Here is a 27,383-nt window from a genome sequence, read left to right on the forward strand (position 1 = left end):
GCTGCACTGTTCAATGTTTCTGCAGATCCCGCTGGGAAATGCATTGCCTTCTATAGAGACGGCGCATTTCCGATAAGTCCTAATGCCGCCAAATCAAGCAAATGGGCGGAACATCCCCTAATTTTTTTCGGCAGACATTTCACTCATTATTGCCCGCGTGAACATGGCCTTAAAGGGGTACTCTCGTGGAAAACTTTTTTTTTTTTTTTTTAATCAACTAGTGCCAGAAATGTAAACAGATTTGTAAATTACTTCTATTAAAAAAATCTTAATTCTTCCAGTACTTATTAGCTGCTGAATACTACAGAGGAAATGGTTTTCTTTTTGGAACACAGAGCTCTCTGCTGACATCATGACCACAGTGCTGTCTGCTGACACAACTGTCCATTTTAAGAACTGTTCAAGACCAGGAGAAAATCCCCATAGCCAACATATGCTGCTCTGGACAGTTCCTAAAATGGGCAGAGATGTCAGCAGAGAGCACTGTGGTCATGATGTCAGCAGAGAGCTCTGTGTTCCAAAAAGAAAAACATTACCTCTGTAGCATACAGACCCTAAAAAGTACTGCAAAGATTAAGATTTTTTAATAAAAGTAATTTACAAATCTGTTAAACTTTCTGGCACCAGTTGATTTAAAAAAAAAAAAGTTTTCCATGGGAGTACTCCTTTAAGTGGCAATTTTTCATAATGGGCCCTTCAAGACTATTATGTTTAATTTATACTTTAATTTGAACTATTAGGTGCCAGCTCCAAAAACCAATGGGCATTTACGCAATTCATGCCAACAGCCCATTGTTAGGCTAAGTTTCCATTGTTTTTTCTTTAGCAAAAATGCCCCCACAAAAAAAAAACACCACAAATGCTACACTGCTTTATTTTTGTGAAAAAACATTGTGGGCAAATGTTAGCTAAAAGTCAATAGGGATTTATGAAAAGCTATACCCACTTGGCATTTTTTTTTCTTTGGCATTTTGACTTTTTTACATCTTTTTTTTTTATTTAAGAGTTTAACCCCTTAATGACTGAGCCTATTTTCACCTTAAGGACTCAGCAAATTTTCTTTTTTGCATTTTCGCTTTTTCCTCTTTCTTTTCTAAAATTCATAACCCTTTCAATTTTGTACCTACAGAGCCATATAAGGGCTTGTTTTTTGCATCACCATTTGTGCTTTGCAATGACATCACTTATTTTATAATATAACCTGCGGCGAAACCCCAAAAAATTTTTTGTGTGGTGAAATAAATAAAAGAAAATGCCATTTTGTTACTTTTGGGGGCTTCCGTTTCTATGCAGTGCAATATTTAGTAAAAATGACACCTTATCTTTATTTTGTAGGTTTATACGGTTACAAAGATACCAAATTTATATAGGTCTTATTTAAATGTAATACTTAAAACAACTATAAACTACATGCACCAAAATTAGTATGTTTGAAATTGGCATCTTATGACCCCTATAACTTTTAAATTTTTCTGTGTACGAGGCGGTATAAGGGCTCATTTTTTGCGCCGCCATCTGTAGTTTTTATAGGTACTATTTTTGTGTTCATGGGTCGCTTTTTGATCTCTTTTTTATTAATATTTTTATGGAATATGAAGTATCCAAAAATGCACAATCTTGGACTTTGGTGGTTTTTTTTTTACGTGTACGCCAACCGTGTGGTTTAGCTAAACTATTTTAATAGTTCGGACATTTACACACGCTGCGGTACCACATATGATTAAATGGGAAAAGGGGGTGATTTTAATAGGGAAGGGGTTAATGAACTTTTATTAAATTTGATTACACTTTTTTTTTTTGGGGGGGGGCTAAAACATGCAATCTTCTGATTGCATATACTGATTAGTGCTCTGCCATTGCAAAGCGCTGATCGAGTGTAACCTGCTGCACAGGTGTGGATCAGTAGATCGCCGATCGGACAACGGAGAGGCAGGTGAGGACCCTCCCATCTTCCAGTAAGCTGATTGGGACATTGCGATTTTGTCGCAATAGTCCCGATCAGCTCCACTGAGCTGCCGGGATTATTTAACTTTTGTTTTAGACACCACAATCAACTTTGATCGCAGCATCTAAAGGGTTAATGCCAGGCATGGGCCCGACTGGCCATGCCCGGCATTAGCCGTGGGTCCTGGCTGCCCGTAGCAACCGGGACCCACCGGGTTTAACCCGTTCTCTGCTGTTGAGAGCGGTTTAAACACGGTTAACGAGACCAGGGCGTACAGGTATGCCCTGAGTCCTTAAGGATCAGGGATGCAGAGCGTATGCATACGCCCTGCGTCCTAAAGAGGTTAAAAAAGGGGTGGGCACAGGAACAAGAAAACCTGCCAAATAAGAAAAAATACAGTTTCACACAAAGGAAAAAGCGCTAGAAAAACATGTGAAAATGAAAGAAAATGCAGTGGCAGTTTCTCTGGCATTTTCCATGAGTTTCTTTTCTGGACAATAGACACAGGCAAAAAAAAAAAACAAGTGGAAACCTAGCCTTACTGTGTCTCTCTGCCTAGAATATAAGAGGGGGAACCAGATTGGGATACCATTATCTTGCACCCCCGAATGTCCTAATAGCGCATAAGAAAAAAAATTGTTCTCATTCTAAAATGCTGTTAAAGATAGCATTAGGCCACCGAGGATCCCATCATTCAACATGTAACATTCACCACCCCTTTCCAATATTCTTATTTGGACTGTAATAAAAATTGCAGCCTTGTTCCAAATCTGCAACACTAAGTTACTACCATCCACATTAACCACCATCTACGCTTTCCCACTTAATGAACCCAAGATTAATGGATATAGGAATCCGCTGCTAACTGTGGGTGACTGAAGATACAAACCTCCCATTGTTCACTGTTGTTGAATAGTATTATATGATAGACAGTGACATGTTTGGCTTCCCTTGGACACCTCACTGACCTATTATGTCTCCCTCCCAAGTGCTCTTCCTGTACATACTATATCTTATCTTCCTGTCCTTGTTCCCCTCCTGAAATTTCCTCCTGTGTAACTTTCCATGGTCTGACCTTTGTGTTTAATACTTCCCAAATGACTGTCCAACCCCTACAACTCATTGACATAAGTGAACGTTCAACCCGGAATAAGGTGGTTCTATTTTTGATGACCACATTTCCATGTTGATAACTGAGATTTTAGATGAAGGCCTAGGGTTGGGTAATGGACTATGAAGAGTAGGACTTGACACAAAAGGACAAACAGTATTGGAAATGAATGACAGGATAGGGTGGGACATGTTTCTCTTGTCTTTACTCTTATTTTCTATCACTCCATTTATAATCCATTGTTTTACTCTCATCTGTGTGAAAACAAAGGGGGAGAAAAATTCCCTCTTCTCTGTCTTGGCCACATTCCATCGAACCTTTATTGGGCACACAGTCCAAAGAGGATTGGCAGGGAAGGTGTTAAGCTCTTTGAAACAATACATACGCACAGCATCTCTTGGCAACTCTACCTCCCTTCCTAATGCCCAGACTTGGTAAGGAGTGATGCCCAGCAGCGTTACGCATGCAAAAGTCTGGCACCGTGCCCCATGCCAGCGTGGGTGGAATGTTTCCGCTCGTGGAGGAGAACCCTCGTGTCTGTCAAGCGGTGACACATGTGTTGGAATTAGATTATTTAGCAAACAGGGGAAAATGAGAATTTGACTGAAATATAACACGGAGCAGGGAGGAATTGTGAACAGAATGGTACCAAGAATGAGATATTCTGGACTAGTTCTCTGGGGGAAAGTTCCTAGCTGTAAATACACGGAATGCACATCGTCTGAATGGTATATGAAACACTCAGACTCAATGAGGCATATATAGTTGGAAATCTAATATAGGTTCCATTTTACACTTCATTGCCAACATCACAAAACGTTAACATGCCAATCAATTCTTCATATGGAATCTGATAGTAGTAACCAACCAAATGACCCGTAGAGATTGCTCATTTCCCTACATGTAGATAGTTATAAAGCAAGGCATAATATATATATATATATATATATATATATATATATATCTCATGTACATCATTGGGTGTCTTCAGAAATGCGGTACAATATGATTTCCTATTTAAGTGCTGATAACCGCATTTATGTCTCCTTTCATTCCCCAACCTCATTGGAGGCTATTTATGGCCAAAAGCAATATTACTTAGTCTAGTCAATACAGTTAATAGAGTGTACTGTAAAGAGAGATGGGATGTCCTGCATGTAACATTTACGGTGCCAGTATTCTCATGCTTAAAGGGATTGTTATATCTTTACAAGCCTGTGCCATTTGTCATAGGGCATGTGGACATTATACGTGCATTTTCACCTAGCAACATATGTTGTTTATTCTGGAGTGGTCTGTTTAAGAAGACCATTCCTTTAACTGAATGTGGGTTTAAAGGGGATATCCCCTTTAGTGCTTACCTTCCAGACAGTAATGGACTTGCTTAGGAAGGCTAAATGGCTATGTTGGGAGTCTACCATAACACTGCTGCTTTATTTTTGTGAAATGGCTATTTCCTGTTGGAGTTTCTCCCTAAACTACAAGTTCTAGGATCCCTTGTTTGTAAGTGTAAGGTCAATTTTCTCCCTCCCTCACCCATTGCAGCACAGCTAAGCTCCCTTCCATGCATGCTGTGCTCGAAACTACAATTCTCTGCAGCCCTGTGGAGAGTTATCTCATTCCCACCCAGGGGTCGCTCCACCCATTGAAGCCCTGCCATGTGATTTAATGTCCCGGGTCACACTGCAACCTAGGAAAAGCCTGAGACAACACTAATTTTGTATGCTGCTAAAAACGAACATTGGGACAAAGATCACATAAGAATTGTGGGACCAGCCATCAAACACAGGTACAGACACTATATTATGAATGGCATTTAACTTTAAAGCCCCTTTAGTATAGTCAAATATAAAGGAAATCCTGGAATACCCCTTTAAAACCTCAAGATCCTCTTTGAGCATACCTGATGGACTACATAGGCAATGTATACAATGAATATGTATACAACGGTAACCAATGCTGCCTATGCCACCACATGTGAGGATTTGTATATTTAGTGGCTCCCTTCATAGGTGATAAGCTCTATTAGAGGAGACGCTGCAAAGCAAGGTTGTGAAACCATAAAGCCTCTTGATATCATTACATTGGTCCAGCCCTATGTCCACACCATGTTTACTTAACATACCTTCATGTTTATAATAGTATACATATCTACATCTCCTGCAGGCACCACTTACCATCAGTCAGGGTTTGGAAGCACATTTTTCCACTATATTTCCCATAACCGGCCACTGTTCTTGCCCGGACCTGCACCACGTAGACAATGCCTGGCCTTAGTCCTTCTATGCTTGCTGTGTTCGTCTGGCTCTTGGCTATAGAAGAGTTAAATTCATTGTGATCCTAAAGATAACAAGTAATAGAAAGTAATTAAGAAAAAGTGATGACACGCAGAGGTGTTGAGTAATGTTACAACTGCACAACCACTGTGGAAGTGGAGCAAATGTGTGCTGTACTGAAAATACTATACACCTAAAGTATCTATTATGGAGGCTCACCTAGCCTTCTATAGTTTTTAGTGTGAGGCACCATGAAAGCTATGTAGAAAGCAGGGGCTCCTGTTATTTTGACAGGAGTCCCTGATCATATGCTCTACATTACTGTTTACTTTGCAGCCTATGGAACTAGTGTACCTGTCTGGGCATGCTGGTAGTTTTGGTTTTGCAACAGCTGGAGGCATACTAGTTGGGAAACACTGACTTAACTCCTTACACTTTATGAAATGGACGCCCTGCACCAGGGAACAAAGGACCCAATTCAAATCAACTTCAAAGCTTTAGCTGTGAATCAAGTACTGGGGTGAAATATAGCACTTACTAGAACTTTCAGCAGCTTCTGTGTGTCTCCCTGCCTCTGTCTCACTCTGCAGCTGACTCCTCCTCCCTTTACATTGTCCATAAACGTCTATGGGCAGCATGAAACTTGATATCTCAGTGATCCATCTGTAGATGGACTTATGCAGCTTTTCAGAGTGAATGGTGAGTTTATTTTCTCCAATAAGATCTATTACAAAGTTTCTGAACTCCTTAAGTACAAAGGGTGATCCCAGTGATGCCCAGCAGTACCCCCTTAGATGCCGCAATCAAAGTTGATTGTGGCGTCTAAAATAATTTTTGTTTTAAAACAGCACTGATTGGGACCACCACGGTAAAACCGCAGTGTCCCGATCAGCTTAGAGGATGGTGGGAGGACTTTTACCTGCCTCATTGCCATCCGATCATTGTTATGAAGCTCCAGTCAGCCATGGCAGGCTGGAGCAGCAGAGCACCGATAACACTGATCAAGAGCTATGGGGATCTGCTTATCCTCTGAACAGTTCCTGACACAGACAGAGGTGGCAGCTGTGGTCAGACAGGAAAGAACTACACAACTTCCTCTTGAGCATACAGCAGCTGATAAGTACTGGAAGGCTTAAGATTTTTAAAAAGTAGTTTACAAATCTGTATAACTTTCTGGTAGCAGTCGATTTGAAAACATTTTTCCCATCGGAGTACCCCTTTAAACTGGTAACTCACCAAAGATTTCAAAACAGCAAGGAGCATATTGCCTCTACTGCCTAGTGGTCATGGTCAGTATTGCAGCTCAGGCTCATTCAAGTGAGTTGGGCTGAGTTTCAATTTTAGACCCAGTCTGTGCACAAAAGTGGTAATATTTTTGGATTTATTTTCAACATTGACAACCTCTTTAAACCATTTCTTAATACACTTTAATTGCTGCTCATTCTCAGGTTCAACATTATCACATTACATCCAAGCTCCTGGAGGCCATCTGCCTCCCCCTCATTCTTATATGTCTCTGTTTAATACACAAAAATGGCTGCCAGCGCTGGGCACAGAAGATAAAACCAGCAAATAATAGGCTGCAAAAATGCAGAATGCACTTCTGCTGGTAAGAGGTGATTCATGTATTAATAGGGATTTCTTCATCGGCAGAGACAATAAATCTAATCACCGCTATTGTAATTTCAGCCAAATCCGCGGAAATCAATGTATTGTCTGAAAGCCAGAACACTGCGGATCAATGGACAGCGTCGTGACCACCAATGGATATTCATGAGAGGCATTTCACAGGTAAGGTGGGACAGTCATTTACAGCATCAATTTTTAAGAGAAAAATCTGAAATGTCACTAAGGATCCCAGTTACCCCAGTTTCCAGCTAGATACTATTGTTCTCATATTTATACCTGGTTCATGTTCTGCACCATCAACTCCCAGATAACAAATCCTAGTGACCTCCGAGCAGGTGAGACAACAGTATTTGGCACCGCAGCCAAGAAGAACATTACGGAATTAGTAAACATTGCGCTCTTTATGGATCATTAAGACTTCCATAATCTTCATATAGTGTTAATAACTTACTGTTGACTCCAATGCTACATCAGCACTAAGCTATTCGGCGCTGGAAATAACGGGCACTTAAAATGAATGAGCAAATCTGCTAGAAAACAAACATTCAATGTCTCACCTTCTCGTAATATCGGATCTCGTAATCCAGAATAATTCCATTGGGTTGTTCTGGCTGTGGCCAAGACAGGGTTATGCTCTTCATGGTTGCTCGGACTTGGTGCATGATGGGTACAGTGGAGGGAGCTGCAGAAATCAAAACGGTAACATAAGACTTTGGATAGGCTTCATGTGAGCTTCACTTATATAATATTAAACTTGGATTCCGAAAACATTTTCCATAGTACTTTAGTGCTTTACAGTTCACTTTTTCAATAGTAAATGCTAGGATATACTATTTATCACAATTAAATAATTGCCGAACAAGTGCTTGGTTGATAACTTCTACATTTAATGGGCCAAAATTTGTAAACCGCACCTACCAAACATTTAAACCAAATGTCCCAGGGAATTTATGGGATTTCAACCCAGGAACACTGACAAACACCCTATTATAAAACAATAAAATATACACACGGCACCGGCAGTTATCATGTGATATTTAAAGGAAAACTGTCAGCTTGCTCCCCCCGCACTAACCAGCAGTACTGCCTGGTAGTGCGGGGGACGCTGATCAATTTGATACCTACCATGCCAGGATCCGCCCTGCCGTTCCACCAAAATCTTCGATTTTCTCTGATGTCAGTGCCGCTCGTCCACAGCGCCGCCCAGCTCATCAATATTCCTCCCCTCCCTCCACCTCCCCCACTTCATTACAGAGTGGGGAGAAGAGGGAGAGGTGGAGGGAGGGGAGGAATATTGATGAGCTGGCCGGCGCTGCGGATGAGCGGCGCTGACATCAGAGTGCCAGTAACCCCGGCCTGTGCCAGTTAGCACCTAAATAGCATATACAGAAAATCAAAGATTTCAGCGGAACGACAGGGCGGATCCGGGCACGGTAAACATCAAACTGATCCGCGTCCCCTGCACTACCAGCCAGTACCGCGGGGGGAGCAAGCTGACAGTTTTCTTTTAAATGGGGACTCTCATTAAAACTATGCGTTTCGGTATCCTGCCAAAACGCATCCTGTTTCTATATATCCTGACATGTGAATTAAAGATTCACCTTCTCTTCAACCTTTGGTGAGTGCTGGGCCATGCGCACCACCACAGAAGTGCCGACCACTATCTCTTGATGTATCGAACACTTGTCTAGGACACAATCCAGTACAGAAAATCTTTACTCAGTGATACAAGAAATAGAAGGAAAGATTAATTTGGACCATTCCCCTATGCTCCTATAACTGAGCATTGTGTTTATGTAATATAGACATGTAATGTACATTCCCATGTACTGAGGCAATACATACAAGGTGAGGACAGATAATGGGGTCTCATTCCAATGTAAGCACTACACATTTTCTCAACAATTGATGACACATGCATCTCGGAATGGAGTGCAATGCATACACTTTACATATTGCAGATGGAGCAGATCAGAGTTTAATATATTTTACACATCTCCTATCACAATGAAGACATTTTGGTGTCCCAGCACCAAAGGCTGTCCTGTGGGCTATGTATCTCCTCGGGCATGCCTGCTGCACATATGCTGGGCCCACTGAGAGACTGTCTGTTGTATTTGTAATGTTCAAGCACCCTAAATTAATGTTGGCTATATAGTGTAGTGGGGGGAGGAGTTGCCCCAGTTTAGCGTGTGCTGTGCTCAAGTGTGGAAAGGAGGTGAAGTTGTGTGTGGAGAAATCCTGAGGGAAGCCTAAGCTAATCTCTTCTCAAGTCAGCCCCGCTATTCTGCAAGTGTTCCCCCGTACAGTGCCAAGCCCTGACGGTGAAGGTAAATGGACCTTGTCAAAACCCTAGCCAGCATGGGAAATCTACAGTCTCTAATCTCAAGTCAGTATCAATTAAGTGGGTGAAAAGCACCATAAGTCCCAGTAAGGAAACAGGGCTCTCAAAGGGTTAAGCTGCATCCCTTCTACTCTGCTCCAGACTGTGTGTAATACCATCTGCACTCTGCTCAGTAAAGACAGTTATCCATAATCCAACGTAGGTGTGTTTCTTTACTCCCCGTGTTTGGCCCAGGAGAAGTGCTGTCTCCACCTCGGACTGTGTATAGGCTAATGGTGCCCTGGCATCACAAAGTGATTAGGAATTCCCCCCCGTGTCACCACACATTTGCAGTTTTTTAGGCGGTGCCCAACAAAGGTGTGGACTCATACTCAGAGTCAGGCCCTGTAGGATCCACACTTTTGCAGAAGCTTCACATGGACTACTAGATCCAGCTCCTAAAGGGATAAGTTGCCTACTTGTAAGATTTTGGACAAGGGCTTTTCCTTGGAAGAAACCATAACTGAATAAACAGGAGACTTTACTTTATCTTCCTTTGCACACAGTGACACACTTGATAGCTTGATAGTTGCAGTTCACTCTAGGTGGCACTAACCCCTTGAACAGTCAACAACACAGTATGAATAATCACTGCAATCACAACAGTGTTATCTGTCACTGTTTATTTCAGGGGGACTTATTCACAATAGCCCTTCCAACAAAGTCCTCCTACCATGTTCTATTCAGTTGATTATATTATAGCACTGAACCATCTAGGCAACAATGTAGGCCTCAAGGTATCCACACTGCTGTACAATTCACTTAGGTATAGCTTAATGTAGGAATGGGTCAACTCCCCTTGGCTTCCTTCCAACCTGACCTCTCCCAATGCCCCAACAGACCTCCCAGAACAGACTCACTCACAAGTCAGCCTATGCAGTGATATCCTGAAAGCTATCCTCTTCTGCAACAACACTATTTTAGCTTAATACTTTGAAGCAGCAATACATCTTTAAGGCTGGGTTCACACTACGTTTTCTCCCATACGGGAGCGCATACGGCAGGGGGGAGCTAAAACCTCGCTCTCCCGTATGCCTTCGTATGCGCTCCCGTGTGTCATTCATTTCAATGAGCCGGCCGGAGTGAAACGTTCGGTCCGGTCGGCTCATTTTTGCGCCATATGCGCTTTTCCCCAGGACCTAAAACTGCGGTCAACCACGGTTTGAGGTCCGGACAAGTATTAGACCTAACAGGTTTTGGAGTCCTCACACTTACTATACCATATGGGCCATATCCACACTTGCAGCCTCTTTACAATTTTACATAAAGGAAGGGGATATATGTTCAACCCTTTACATACTAATAATGCTTAAATGGTCACTGTCACCAACTTTATTTTTTGATATGTTGTAGTACTTATGTACTACAACATATCTCTAATATACTTTTATTTTTTCATTAAAAAGGTTTAATTTACACTTAAAAACCGGCTACTGAAAAAGGACTGATTTTGGAGTGGCAATCAGTCTTTTTCATTTAGGCTGCACTCGCTCTCTGCCTGTCAATCAGACAGGCGGGAGCAAGTGCATTGGCTCCCCGGCCACTGGCTGGGAGGCCACTCCTCCCGCACAAAAAAAATTGGATGGTGGGAGCTAGATGGTGGCAGCAAGTGGGATATCACAGGGGATATTCAACATTACGTAATTCTCATTCACATTGAAAGAAATCGGCTGATGATGTGCGGCACAAACATGCTGGGTCCTCCAGAAAAAGAGAGATGAAAAGAGAAAGACATCCTTGTGGCTGATGTCTAGCCTGCATGATAGATGAGGGTCCTGAATGTGAGACCCCTCTGTCAACGCCACTCTACCTAATATAGTTTTAAAAATAGGTTTTCAAAACCAGACATCCCCTTTAAGGTCTCTTTTTTTTAACAGAAACATTCCTCCTTCACAAAGACTTTTTTCTGCATTTTTGTTTTGCTTGTAAAAGATGCCATTAAGTGTTTTCCCTGCATTTTTATAAGCATTTTTTGTTGCTTTTGTAACGCTTGTAACAAAACTCCAATCTAAATTCCATATTAACCTATATCATTATGTTTTGGGGTGTGAGATAAAACCAATGCAAACACGAGGAGAACATACAAACTCCTTGCAGATGTTCTCCTTGATGGGATATGAACCCGGGACCCCAGAGTTACAAGGCAGCAAGACTAGTTACTGTGTTACCCCCATGCTTTTTTGTGTGTTTTTAAAGTCCTACATAGAATTCTATGGAAAAAAAATTCTAAACTATTCCATACCTGGAACAAACAAATCGAGCAAAAAAAGCTACAATAAATGCATTGCTTGTAATATGTCTAATATTTTACTATACACCTGAAACTAGTACCTAGGTGCAGGAATTTGTTTTATAAAATGCTGCTAAAAAAAAAAAAAAAAAAAAAAAAAAACAATTGGAAATCTGTTCATATGTAAATGAAATGGTTTCACAACTCACTGATAGATAAAAGTTATTAACACATCAATGTAAAATTAGGTTTGGTTTCACTTTAAGCTCAGACATGCACAATTGTGTTATCATGGAAACCAAGCAACACATGAATTCTGGCACAGATGCGCCAAATTTTCTATGTACTGATTTTCCCTGAAATAATACAATTTCACCATTTCAGTTTAGGTGCAGCAAAAAACAGGCGAACTGTGTTTGTTGATGCCCTAGGCCACGCCCCCTTTTTGTGTCCCTATCAGGTTCATTGAGAAAATGCAATTATAATGGTGAAATCTTTTCATTTATTCATCGGCATGAAACTTCCAGTCATTTTCTAGATTTTTTATCCTGTTTTCATGTGTGAACATGTTCTATGTATTCTCCCAAATGTGTGCGAAAACAGTTTTAGGGCTCGCTCACATGAGCGTATTTCCTATCAAACTTACAGCAGATCTTCTGGAATCTCCACTGTTGAAAATCCGCCCCAGACCCTATTGACTTCAATGGGATCTGGGGCAGATTTTCATCAGCGAGATTCCGCTGGCGAAAATCTGCTCTGGGTAGCGCATGGAGATACTTCCCCTTTTGAAACTCACACCGGGAGATCCACAGCGAGTTTGAAAAGAAATACGCTCATGTGAACGAGCCCTTAGGCTGTTGAACCCTTAGACTTTTGGTGCTTTTTCACCCCCCCTGTGATCTGATGTAACTATTAAGGGATATGCCGATACTGAACAACCTATCCCCTATCCATAGGATAGGGGAAAAGTGTCTCATTGCAGGGATCTGACCGCTGGAACCCCTGCGATCTCTTTCCCGATGCCCTGGCTCTCCCCATGCATGAAGCTATATCGACCACATCACGAAGCGGTGGAAAACAAGCCCCCTCCATGCATCTCTATACACAACGGTCATGTATCTCCAGAAATCCCAGAGAAATGCATGGAGGGGACGTGTTGGCCACCGCTCCGTTAGGTGTTCGACATAGCTGTGATCAATCCGTGCATGGGGAGAGTCAGGGCACTGGGCATTGGTCAGGCCTCCCGCAATCAGACACTTATCCCCTATCCTGTGGATAGGAGATACGTTGTTCAGTACCCCTTTAAAGTCTATAGTGAATTATTACATGCTAGATGTTTTTCCAGGTGATGTTTTTGGCATGGATTTAGTAAAATATGCATTTCCTTTTTAACAAGCAAAAAACAAAATGCTCCCAAAACTGGAGGAGGCATAAGGGGTTCAAAGAGAGTTTTTAAATTAGGAATACTTGAGACATTTCTGGCAAAAAAATCCATGTTTAATTGCCAAGAAGACACTTGGGTTTCTAGATGTGGATGTTAAAATATATGGAAAAAAAAAAAAAAGAATATGCGTTTTTAAAGGCAGTTCACATGGCTTAAAAATATTCTTAAAATTTTACCTGCATCTGAGTCAAAACAGTGTCAAATTCCAGTTGGTGTTAAAATAATGAAGAATTGACAGAAAAAACATTAAAAAAATAAATAAATAAAGTGTGTAAATAAACTGTGTAAATTTTCCATTAACATACATTTTGGGCACACAGAATTCAAAATACTAGGTGTATAGGTGGAGGTGGTATACAAACTAGCAGGTGATTTTTATTAATTTATTTTGTTTGTATGATTATTTTTATGCTGATATACCGGTAATACATGCATATATATATATATATATATATATATATATATATATATATATATATATATATATATAAAATTTATTAAAAAAAATTACATTTTTTACAGAAGAGCCAATGCATTATGTACTATAATTCCTTTTTTTTTTTTTTTTTTGTAATCGATTTTCCCTCACTTTTCTATCATATTCATGATAAATGAGGTGTAATATGTCATTAAACCCTGGCGCATCAGAAATCGCACCAAAGTACACCCCATTGCGGTTTTTAACCATCCTATTGAAAGTGAAAAATTACAGCCTGAAAAGACTCTAAAAACAGGGTGAAAACAGAATGGTCGAAAAAATAGTCACACTTTTGCGCATGACCTTAAATAATATAGTGATATGCATTTCCTCCTAACCTTTTTCTAAAAAATTAAGAAAATCCAATAGTAAATGACTTCACACAGGCAAAAAAATGCACGGAATGTTTGCACAAACAACAGGTATGGACATTCTGTGCATTTGACTAACCGGGGGGCGCTAGGACTGCTCAAAAATCTCGGAAATGCGCTCTCTCATAGACGGCAATGCATTTCCTTGTGGAATCGGCAAAAAGTATAAACTTGACTATTCTTTCTGTGGACGCTGGAATCTGAATTTCCGTGCCAGATGTTTCAGTGCCAAAAATCTGAAATCAATGGGCCTCTTCTGACAGCAGAATGCCCATGCGGTATATTCCATGCAAACATTACGCACATTTTTCGCCCATGTGAACCTGGTCATTAAAGTGTACCTGCCATCAACAAAAACATCTTATATAATGTAGATAATACAATTATATGTATATTTGTAATTTACATTGGTTACAAAACTGTGTATATTTATGGGTGAAAAAGAGCTGTCTCTGCAGCTATTGCCTGCGAGGAGTCCAAATACAGGAAGTGAGGAAAAGACAAGCAGGGCTCTGTGCAGGCTCCTGGCTTGTCAATCATCCTCATGTGAGTCTACAGCATGTCACAGAGCCTCACTGCACAGAGCCCTGCTTGTCCTCACTGCACAAAGCCCTGCTTGTCCTCAGTGTACAGAACCCTGATTGTCCCCAGTGTACAGAACCCTGCTTGTCCTCAGTGCACAAAGCCCTGCTTGTCCCCAGTGTACAGAGCCCGGCTTGTCCTCAGTGTACAGAGCCCTGTTTGTCTTCAGTGTACAGAGATCTGCTTGTCCTCAGCGTACAGAACCCTGCTTGTCCTCAGTATACAGAGCCCTGCTTGTCTTCAGTGTACAAAGCCCTGCTTGTCCTCACTGCACAGAGCCCTGCTTGTCCTCAGTATACAGAGCCCTGCTTATCTTCAGTGTACAGAGCCCTGCTTATCCTCAGTGTACAGAGCCCTGCTTATCCTCAGTGTACAGAGCCCTGCTTGTCCTCAGTGTACAGAGCCCTGCTTATCTTCAGTGTACAGAGCCCTGCTTATCCTCAGTGTAAAGAGCCCTGCTTGTCCTCAGTGTACAGATCCCTGCTTATCCTCAGTGTACAGAACCCTGCTTGTCCTCAGTGTACAGAGCCCTGCTTGTCTTCAGCCTACAGAGCCCTGCTTGTCCTCAGCGCACAGAGCCCTGCTTGTCCTCAGTATACAGAACCCTGCTTATCCTCAGTGTACAGAGCCCTGCTTGTCCTCGGTGTACAGAGCCCTGCTTGTCCTCGGTGTACAGAACCCTGCTTGTCCTCAGTGTACAGAGCCCTGCTTGTCCTCAGTGTACAGAGCCGTGCTTGTCCTCAGTGTACAGAGCCCTGCTTGTCCTCAGTGTACAGAGCCCTGCTTGTCCTCAGTGCACAGAACACTGCTTGTTCTCAGTGTACAGAGCCCTGCTTGTCCTCAGTGTACAGAGCTCTGCTTTTCCTCAGTGTACAGAGCTCTGCTTGTACACCCACACTTCCTGTATTTGGTCTCTTTACGGAGGCACACAGACAATAGCTGTTGGGACACAAATATATGCATTTTTTTAAATAATGTATATTACAAAAATATATATAATGATATTATCTACATTATATAAAAATGTTTGATTGTGACAGGTATATTTAAGACATGCCCGCCTCTTTTGACATACCGGAATGTGTAGTTCTTGATGTGTAGGCTTAATGTGATGTGTACTTGTGGAATTATGCAAAGCAATGTTATTTTTTTTAGAAGAATACTTGACGGTGATCCTGTTGCTGTAGCTTTCTGGATTCTTATGCATTACCCATGCTAACCACGCAACAGTGCCATAGCTATGAAGCCTGCAATTAACAAAACAGCAATCAAGTTAAGTGCTTAATTTCAGGAAATTAACATCCTTCTCCAAAAGGATGGGAATAGAAAACAAAAAAGGCGGATTAGAGGAGATCTGGGTAAACAGAAGAAGCGTCGGCTTTCTGCCTTCTGCGAGCACTTGAAAGAGAGACCTCGTATCGGGGAGGTAAACAGAGCTGACCTCCGAAATGAAGCAATATGCAAAGCGGTGAGGAACCAGGGAAGACCTGAGCTCCTCTGATTAGAAACTTAGGAATTATATGCGGCCTATACATATGAGGCAGGGTTTAACTACGTGTCCTCCAAGTAGAAGATGAACATCTAGGATTTTAGCTCCATCCAGCAGGATCTTATGGCGTTGCCTTGATACAAAGCTTAATGCGGATTAATCACAGAACCAATTACGAGATGAACTCTGCTACTGTACATAATACAAATTGGCATTGCAGCTGTATCCTTCTGTATAATTGACCGCTTTATGTTCTTATTGCGCACAGCACATGATCTACAACAGTGGTCTCCAAACGGCGGACCTCCAGCTGTTGCAAAACTAAAACGTCCAGTATGCCCGGACAGCCAACAGGATGCTGAACGTTGTAGTTTTGCAACAGCTGGAGGTCTGCCGTTTGAAGACCACTGATCTGCACCCACTGTTTTCTATAACTTGAGCCATCAGAAAATGATTACAGAAGAAGAATACATTACAATGACTTAAAGTGTACCTGTAATCCACAAAAACTTTTTATTAAACGTAGATAATGCCATTTTATGTATATTTGTATTATACATTGGTTAAAAATATGTATATATTTGTCCCTGCAGCTATTGCCTGTGTGTCTCTATGAGGAGTCCAAATACAGGAAGTAAGGGGGACAAGCAGGGCTCTGTGCACTGAGGACAAGCAGGGCTATGTGCAGTGAGGACAAGCAGGGCTATGTGCAGTGAGGACAAGCAGGGTTCTGTACACTGAGGACAAGCAGGGCTCTGTACACTGAGGACAAGCAGGGCTCTGTAAACTGAGGACAAGCAGGGCTCTGTACACTGAGGACAAGCAGGGCTCTGTACACTGAGGACAAGAAGGGCTCTGTACACTGAGGACAAGCAGGGCTCTGTACACTGAGGACAAGCAGGGCTCTGTACACTGAGGACAAGCAGGGCTATGTGCAGTGAGGACAAGCAGGGCTATGTGCAGTGAGGACAAGCAGGGCTCTGTACACTGAGGACAAGCAGGGCTCTGTACACTGAGGACAAGCAGGGCTCTGTACACTGAGGACAAGCAGGGCTCTGTACACTGAGGACAAGCAGGGCTCTGTACACTGAGGACAAGCAGGGCTCTGTACACTGAGGACAAGCAGGGCTCTGTACACTGAGGACAAGCAGGGCTCTGTACACTGAGGACAAGCAGGGCTCTGTACACTGAGGACAAGCAGGGCTCTGTACACTGAGGACAAGCAGGGCTCTGTACACTGAGGACAAGCAGGGCTATGTGCAGTGAGGACAAGCAGGGCTCTGTACACTGAGGACAAGCAGGGCTCTGTACACTGAGGACAAGCAGGGCTCTGTACACTGAGGACAAGCAGGGCTCTGTACACTGAGGACAAGCAGGGCTCTGTACACTGAGGACAAGCAGGGCTCTGTACACTGAGGACAAGCAGGGCTCTATACACTGAGGACAAGCAGGGCTCTGTACACTGAGGACAAGCAGGGCTCTGTACACTGAGGACAAGCAGGGCTCTGTACACTGAGGACAAGCAGGGCTCTGTACACTGAGGACAAGCAGGGCTCTGTATACTGAGGACAAGCAGCGCTCTGTGAAGTGAGGGCAAGCAGGGCTATGTGCACTGAGGACAAGCAGGGCTCTGTGCAGTGAGGACAAGCAGGGCTCTGTACACTGAGGACAAGCAGCGCTCTGTGCAGTGAGGATAAGTAGAGATCTGTACACTGAGGACAAGCAGGGCTCTGTACACTGAGGGCAAGCAGGGCTCTGTGCAGTGAGGACAAGCAGGGCTCTGTACACTGAGACCCTATGACACACCCCCGGCTCACACAGCAGGATGATTGGCAAGCCAGGAGCCTGCACAGAGCCCTTCTTGTCCTGCCCACACTTCCTGTATTTGGACTCCTCACAGAGACACACAGGCAATAGCTGCTGGGACGGCATTTTTTCACCCAAAAATATACAAATTTTTTAACCAATGTATATTACAAATATGAAAATAATGGTATTATTTATATTGTATCAAAAGCTTTTGTTAATGACAGGCACATTTTAACTAGTGTAGAGCTTGAATATTCGTAAAGTCTAATTTTTATCGCGAATATCGACACTTTGCGATTTAGTAAATATTTAGAATAAAATGCTATAGATTCGTAATGATGAATATTGTTTTTTTTTCCACATGCACATTTTTATGCAAATTGTTATGCAAATTTTTAATGCGAATTTTCACATGGAAAAAAGTGAATGAACATAGCGAATATTAGAATTTTGCGAACATAGGACGAATAGGCATCACTATTTTTGCGAAATATAATTTGAATATGGCTCCTACCGCTCATCACAAATTTTAACCAGCTGATTACATCTAGTTTTATTAAACATTTACTTTAATTTAATGTTAAAGGGTACCTCTCATCAAAAAAACTTTTAATATATTATAGATTAATGTATGCAGAATAACTTCACAATTGCATGTTATTAAAAAATATGCTTCTTTCTATTTAATTTTCCACTTTGAAGAAATTACCACTAGGGGTCTCCCTACCAGTACTGGCAGCAAGCATTTCAGACTCATGCTGGAGTCCTAAACACTACGAGCTGCCAGTCTGCTTTGTTCTCAATGGAGAACACTCAGAGCTGTTAGCCTGCTTTGTTCACAGCCTGTTTGGCTGTGAACAAAGCAAGCTGGCAGCTCTGAGTGTTTAGGACTCCAGCATTAGTCAGAAATGCTTGCTGACAGGACTAATCGGGAAAAATACAATAGAAAGAAGCATATTTTTCATTAACATGCTATTGGAAAGTTATTCAACATTCATTAATCTAAAATATATCAAAAGTTTATTTGATTAGAGGTACCCTTTAAAATGTAAAAATATTTTCTTTTTTTGTTTTGTTAGATTTACCCTTTTAAGTAGCCGCAAGAAGATTTTAGTGTTCTCAATGCTTTTATGAAGCCTTTGAGTCTTTCCTACAAGGTTCATGGTTATTTTTCATTCTTTCCTATATAGAAAAACTGTGATAATCAGTCTCACCACACTTACCTGTTTGTCCAAGTGTGTAGTGCGAGTGTCACTGATGACAACCATACTTACCTGTCCTTGTTCTGTGGTCCCGATATCTTGCTCTGTATCTTTCATTCCGGCGGCAGGCTTGGGGCATGGGCAGAGCATCCTGATGTCACCGCTGATGTTTCCCTGCTGGGCCTTGCTCGAGCAGGAGGTGACATCTGGAAGCTTCGCCCATGCCCCAAGCCCGTCACCGGAACAGAAGAAACAGAGCAAGATAGCGGGACCACCAAACAGGGACATATAAGTATGGTTGTCATCACTGTCACCCGCACTACACACCTGTACCAACAGGCAAGTGTGGTGAGACTGATGACAGTTTTCGTTTAAGGTAGTACCAGAGCTGGACTGTTTGCCTATGGTATTTATACAGGAACTTCCCTTTCTTTACTTATCTGGCCAATCATGGCACAACACAGGACCTGCCCCTCACTTCTATTCAAGCACATAGTGCTGGTGAAAGTGCACAGGACTTAACTTAAATTTTCTCATATCAACTGGCTCCAGAAAGCTAAACAGATTTGTAAATTACTTCTATTAAAACATCTTAATCCTTCCAATAATTATCAGCTGCTGAAGTTGAATTGTTATTTTCTGTCTGGCAACAGTGCTCTCTGCTGACATCTCTGCTTGTCTCGGGAACTGCACAGAGTAGAAAAGGTTTGCTATGGGGATTATCCTCTTCTCTGGACAGTTCCCGAGACAGGTGTCATCAGAGAGCACTTAGACAGAAAATAACAACTCAACTTCAGCAGCTCATAAGTACTGAAAGTAATTTACAAATCTGTTTAACTTTCTGGAGCCAGTTGATTATATATATATATATATATATATATATATATATATATATATATATATAAAGGGTTTTCCTGGATAACAGGCCGGCGCCATGCTGGGGGAATGGTTTAAGTAGTGCACTTATGCAGATAATGTGTTGATGGTGAAGGGGTTGCTGATGCACTGGCTTTGACAGGTGCTATGTGATCAGAAATTAAAGGATTAACTAAAAACCGGGGAAGGATTTACACTAAGCACTAAAATGATAATGATGATGATGATGATGATAACAAGCTAAAGGAAGGAGGGATATTACATTCAGGAGGCAACACTGTGTACCCACAGTAATAACACTGGTACTTACAAAAGGGACAGTTGCCAGAAACTTTATGGGTGGTCAGCATTGATTTACCATTTAAGCACAATGTGAATCCTTTAAAGCCAGACAGAGTCACAAATTGAAATTACATAGCACAGAATTTCTTCTACTCTCCTTATCTAAGCCCCACCCACACTTCCTGGATTCTGTCTTGGTCTCTCTATTGGATAAGATGGACTAAGCCTAACAATAGGCAGTGAACAGCATAATGCAGAAAGAGAGATCCCTAGTGGACAAGAATTTAGACATTTTTTTCTGGGGTAAAGAATAATTTTCTGTAAATTAATAAAAAAAATATCTTAGAAGGATCACCTAGGCTATCACAAGGAGAGAGATTGTTTAAAACAATGGTGTCCATTTAAATGGGTCCTATGCTATCAATGACATCACATCTCTAACACAATGTTAACAATGTTTGATGTAGAAGGTCAGTATAATCCAGGACTCATTGCTGTATTACAGTGCCATTTTGTACTGAACTGTAATAGGGTGCACAGAGGTAAGAAAGGTGCATGAGCCATCTACCACACCCCAGTATGCCTCTAATTTCATACAGAAACACATGGGGGTTTCCTACTATCACAATCTGTATGAATCTGATATGGAAATATTGTGGCATTCCCTACTGGAATAATCTCTAGGAGAAAAAAACCTCTGTCCATACAAAGTCTGTTTCTACCGTGTGCATGAGCCCTAAGATTGCATGAAATGGGCACATAGGCCATCTGTGCCTATTCCTGGTTTGACTCCTGATATTGACACCTGATGATATGCTAACCTTGTTGTTGTTTTTTAGCACCCATGCAGTAAAAAAAAAAAATAGGGAGTTCTTATTTGCGGTTGAAGTTACAAGAAAATGAAAGTTCACTCATACAGAAAATACTATAAATAGGTAAAGTAATACCATAGTAATCCAACAATCTTCTTGAGATTGAGTTGAAGATTTCAGAAAATTTTTCGGTATAAGGCAGGAACCATAAATTTATGGTAGTGCACCTCAAAACTTCACTGAGCCATATAATGTATGTAACTTAATATATTAATGATGGGGTAACCTGCAAAAGTTGGGTGACCTAAACTTAACCCCTTAAGGACCGGGGTTTTTTCCGTTTTTGCATTTTCGTTTTTTGCTCCTTGCCTTTAAAAAATCATAACTCTTTCAATTTTGCACCTAAAAATCCATATGATTGCTTATTTTTTGCACCACCAATTCTACTTTGTAATGACGTCAGTCATTTTGCCCAAAAATCTACGGTAAAACGAGAAAAAAAATCATTGTGCGACAAAATTGAGAAAAAAACTAAGATTTGTAAATTTTGGGGGCTTCTGTTTCTAGTACATTTTTCGGTAAAAATGACACCTGATATTTATTCTGTAGGTCCCAACAATTAAAATGATACCCTACTTATATAGGTTTGATTTTGTCGGACTTCTGGAAAAAATCCTAACTACATGCAGGAAAATTAATACGTTTAAAATTGTCATTTTCTGACCCCTATAACTTTTTTATTTTTACGTGTATGGGGCGGTATGAGGGCTAATTTTTTGCGCCGTGATCTGAAGTTTTTAAAGGTACCATTTTTGCATTGATAGGACTTATTGATCGCTTTTTATTCATTTTTAAATGATATAAAAAGTGACCAAAAATGCCCTATTTTGGACTTTGGAATTTTTTGGTGCGCACACCATTGACCGAGCGGTTTAATTAATGATATATTTTTATAATTCGGACATTTCCGCACGCGGTGATACCATATATGTTTATTTTTATTTACACTGTGTTTTTTTTTTTATTGGAAAAGGGGGGTGATTCAAACTTTTAATAGGGGAGGAGTTAAATGATCTTTATTCACTTTTTTTTTGCAGTGTTATAGGTCCCATAGGGACCTATAACACTGCACACACTGATCTCCTATGTTGATCACTGGTTTCTCATAAGAAACCAGTGATCAACGATTCTGCCGCATGACTGCTCATGCCTGGATCTCAGGCACTGAGCAGTCATTCGGCGATCGGACAGCGAGGAGGCAGGAAGGGGCCCTCCCGCTGTCCTGTCAGCTGTTCGGGGTGCCGCGATTAGCCGCGGCTATCCCGAACAGCCCGACTGAGCTGGCCGGGAACTTTCACTTTCACTTTTAGGGTTAATAGCGCACGGCGCCGCGATCGGCGCTGCGCGCTATTAGAGGCGGGTCCCGGCTTCACTATGACGCCAGGCCCGCCGTGATATGACGCGGGGTTACTGTGTAACCCCGCGTTATATCAGAAGAGCAGGACCAAGGACGTACCGGTATGTCCTTGGTCCTTAAGGGATTTTTAAACATCATAAAGGTCAATGTTCATTACTCATGACCACAAAAGTCCCAAGAAAGTCAAGTGGCATCTCTATTTACTTTACTGAAGAGGAAAGTCCATCTACTTGAGTGTTCCACTATGCCAAGTTAGGCCACTTTCACTTGGCAGTAGATTTGGTCAGAACTTTACAATGGTATTTCTAAGCCAAAATTTGGAGTGGATCCTACAAAAAGAAACGCCATAATGGAAAGATTTGCAATACTCCCATATTTTGGACCCAGTCCTGGTTTTAGCTTAAAGGAAATCTGTCAGTAGTATCACTCGCGTTAAATCTGTTACACAAGCTTGTAGTGCAGGTGATGCTGATTAAAACAATACTTACATTGTGTAGATTCGCCCAGCTGTTCCACCACAAATTGCGTTTTACTATATATGCTAATGAGGGCCTCGGGGCATGGGCGGAGCTCCAATCCGAGCTTCGGGCACCCTGACGTCATCTTCGCTGGGCGCCCGCTGTGCCTGGCTCATCAATATTCATAAACCCCCTCCCTGCTCCTTCGGCCATGTTATTGGACTGGGCATGCGCCGCTTACTGTGTCCTCCCGCTCCCCTCGGCTTCACAGCTGCAGATGTCGTTGCACAGTAAGCGGCGCATGCGCATTACTATAACACGGATGAAAGAGCAGGGAGGGGGTTTATGAATACTGATGAGCCAGGCGCAGGGGCTGCCCAGCGAAGAAGACGTCATGGTGCCAGAAGCTCTGCCCATGCCCCAAGGCCCTCATTAGCATATACAGAAAAACGCAATTTGTGGCAGAAGGGCTGGCCGAATCTACACAATGTGAGCACCATTTTAATCATCATCATCCGCACTACAAGCCTGTGTAACAGGTTTAGTGCTGGTGATACAACTGACAGATTTCCTGGAATACTGGCCAAAATAATATCATGTGAAAGAGGCTCGGTAAAGGTGAATAGGCTTGAAGTCTTTGATTTATACAACTTTGTTCCAAAGATGCATGATATCTGCATGTGAAAAGTCTAAGGGCACTCACGGGGTTAATAAAGAGCAGCCCTTCTTGTAAGAAGCTTGGACCATGTGTGAACGTTCATCAGTTACCTGATGTATAAAAGATAAATGGCTGCGCTAAGATCCATTCCGCAGAGGTGATAGATGTGTTTGCATTAATGGATATTGAAACTAGTTATGTATGTGACACAAATAAAAATATGAAGAGTCGACAAAGTCCAAGATAATATGGATGGATGCTAGATTGAAGAACATGACTTGGAAGATAAGGAATAGATAGTCTGTAGGTGAAGGAGAATGGTGGAGACGTCTGCTGCAAAACTAAAAGCTTCTGTCTCAATCTGTCTGCTGCTATTTCTGGCAAATACCCAAGAACAAGTCCAATATTCATATCATATCATCTCAAATTGTCAATTATTGTCTTACCTGATGGTATTTTAATGCAGTTAAACCATTATGGATTATAGACTATATAGAATTAAACCACTGCACTCTTCTAAAGCCTATGGGAGTTCAGTATGTGACAGTACTGCCAATGAGATTGTATAATATATATTGTATGTGTTTGCCTAGCATTTCCAGACTGATATATTTTGTTACAAACAATTTATTGTAACCACACACAATCACCTACGTACACACACTTATATACCTACATGCACACTCACCAACATACACAATCTACATACACACACTTATATACCTACATGCACACATAATAATCTACATACAGAATCACCTACATACACACACTTATATACCTACATGCACACATAATAATCTACGTACAGAATCACCTGCATACACACACTTATATACCTACATGCACACATAATAATCTACGTACAGAATCACCTACATACACACACTTATATACCTACATGCACAATCATCAACATAAACAATCACCTACATACACACACTTGTATAGCTACATGCACACTCATCAACATACAAAATCACCTACATACACACATGTATGCACCTACATGCACACATAATCTACGTACAGAATCACCTACATATACACTCTTATACATCTACTTGCACACTCACCAACATACACAATCACCGTCCTACATACAAACACTTATACCTGACAAAGCAGCATAGGGAAAACGCGTTTGGGGTTTGGAGGTGAGAGGTGTTCTGTAGGGTGCATGTTCATGTCTCTCGCATACGTACTTTTATTGTCTTTTATTTTTTGCGCTCCTGCTACGTTGTGCGCTCCGGCCACACACGCTGGCCGTGAGCGCATGGTCCCCTTAACTTCTGCTGCCAACGGGGCTGGGACTCGCATCGTGGGACACGCCCGCATGCGAGCCCCAGTCCGTCACTCTCCGGGTGTTTCCCCTGCCTCTCTGCTCCGGCACGCGTGTCCCCGTCCCTTAGGGCGTGCGCACCGGAGCTTTAAGATTTAAAGGGCCAGTACGCTCATTAGTGTAATCCACCTGTGGCTCATTTATAAATTCCTCCACCCTCCTCAGTTCTCTGCCGGATCTTTGTTGCCTTGTGCCTTCGAGAAAGTGTTCCACTGTATTGCCTTGCCGTGTACCAGATCTCCTGCTCCTGTGACCTGACCTTGCTTCTCTGCTGCCTGCCTACTGAACTCATGCTACATCCTGGCTACGCCACTGTGCCACCTGCCCTGACCTTCTGCTATCCAGACTACGAGTTGCCTTATCCATCCTGTGCCTCGCATCTCCTCAGCCGCCTGTGTGGTCGAGCCGTGCCAGGGGTAGCGACCTGGGTGTCGCCTGCAGCTGCAAGTCCATCCCGCTTTGCGGCAGGCTCTGGTGAATACCAGCAGCACCTTAGACTCCGCTCCCTGGTACGGTCCGAGTCATCTGCCACACATGTCCAGCAGATCCACATAAACCGGAGTTCCTGTCTTCAGAAACGTGAGTGTTTCAGCTCCTTTGTACCAGTAGTGGCAGCCACAGTTCTTTCTGTGGAACCAAATTAGTACATGTGCTTTATCCCTGTATATTTGGTACATTCCAACTGTGGTCATACTCACATTATTTGTATTTTGCACTTTACTTGAGTTACCATTTAAATGTTATTTATTTTGGCGATACATGTCCCTATATATACCTGCACAATTATGTGATATTTTTACCACTGCTTTCACCCCCTGCTCTTCTGCCTGAGTATTCTCTTGTACCTACCTATTGTATGTTTTTTATTTGTTTTTATGATTTTTTGTGATACAATAAAGATTGATTATATTGTCAGATATGATTGTTTCATTATGGTCTATAGTGTTGGTGTTGATGTTTGAGATCGACCATATGATTTAGGCTCTCATATACACTTTTGGGTAATTACAATCACCTACATGCACACACACCAACATACACACATAATAATCTACATACACACACTTATACACACACAAAAATACAATCACCTACAGTGCATACACACTTATTTAGCTATATGCACACACATATAGCAACATAAACATGCATGCACTGTATATATCACACATTTTAACTATAATCATTCATGAACAATTTCTCAGTCCTCTATATAAAAATAACCCCTCTACTCTTTCCTAATACCAGCGTACTAAATGTCTAAAGTCAATGTATTGCTCTGCAATAAATTTCAAATGTAAGTTTCCATACAATAAATGTTACAGTGTGATGATAACCAAGACCCTAAATGTAATCTGAGATTCGTAACCTTTGCAAGTTTAATTCAATGGCCTGGGCTAAGGCTACTTATTACCATGTACGAATCATGATAAAAATTGGGGCCTTTACTTATCTCTTCTATGGGGAGAAAAGTTGCAAGTGATCATGGGACAATGCAAACTTTTTGTATTACCAACAGGTAACTAAATACCCTAAATGTACAATACACTCTTCACTTTTATTAATGACTAGGCCTAAAAATTAAAAGCCCTGCAAAGGATCAGTGATATGAAATCAGGAGTGATTCAGGAAAAAATATTACAGTATACAATGTGTTCCTTATGTACATCAGCAAAGGATGCCAATAATATCTTTACTGTATTTTTTGTATTTTTTTTAAATACACTGCCACCACCACCACCACCACCACAACATGTTTCACCACATAAGGTGGCATCTTCAGTGGTAAATGAGGCAATGCCCAAAACTCAATTCTGAATACTGGCAGCCCATGAATACTTGCTTTCTCCATGATAGTAGTGACAATATTCACAGGGGATCCGTAGCTAATGTTCAGTGATGCCCTTACATTGGCACACAGACCCATCAGTGTCAGTACATCAACACTACCATAAAAGCAGTGACTTGTCAATGTCAGAGTTTTAGCATCATCCAAAGATCTGCCATGCAGCCAAAAGAACAAGCCACCATTGCTTGGGGTGCACCCACTGCTATTGGGGTCTGCTCCTTCAAAGGAGCTCGTAATGTACAGACCAATTTTCTCACAAATAACTATCGAGTTGCGAATAGTTATACTGACCATGAACAAGATAACCTTTAACTTAACAAGAACTTACCAGCCTGGTTAGTGGTGATATTGACAGAGACATGCTGAGGAGGAAATGGACTTTTATTGGTGACTCCATTCACAGATTGGATTTCAAAGGTGTAAGGGGTATGAGCCCATAAATTACTAATGAAGACCCGAGTGTTCGTCAGCCCCATCTGACGTGGAACAAAGTCTACATTGTCATCACATCTGGAGCAACTCCGCCGGTCAGATCGGCATTTCTTGCAGATAATATTGTAGGTGACATCGTCCCTGCTACCAGTCTCACGTGGTGGATGCCACTCCAAGGTGATGGTTGTCTCGTTGACTATTGAAATGACGTTTCGGGGCCCAGAAGGAACACCTGAAGACAAAAATCACAGGTTAGTAATAAAGTATTCATTATTTTATTTAAGGCCTCGAAAAAGTGCATGGGTTGA

At 41.8% G+C, this 27,383-nt stretch overlaps 1 protein-coding gene across 1 annotated transcript in view; it reads right to left on the bottom strand.

Annotated features, from left to right (window-relative positions):
- The window catches only part of EPHB1 (EPH receptor B1), a 324,736-nt gene that overhangs the window by 38,850 nt on the left and 258,503 nt on the right, over positions 1-27,383 (bottom strand). The window contains exons 7-9 of the mRNA XM_056564388.1: positions 26,972-27,307; positions 7,519-7,643; positions 5,234-5,396 (exon numbers count right to left, since the gene is read on the bottom strand). Coding sequence (XP_056420363.1) covers positions 5,234-5,396; positions 7,519-7,643; positions 26,972-27,307 — 624 coding nt within the window. The remainder of the gene's footprint in view (positions 1-5,233; positions 5,397-7,518; positions 7,644-26,971; positions 27,308-27,383) is intronic.

The sequence above is a fragment of the Hyla sarda genome, chromosome 3 (genome assembly GCF_029499605.1).
Source record: "Hyla sarda isolate aHylSar1 chromosome 3, aHylSar1.hap1, whole genome shotgun sequence".
NCBI lineage: Eukaryota > Metazoa > Chordata > Amphibia > Anura > Hylidae > Hyla > Hyla sarda.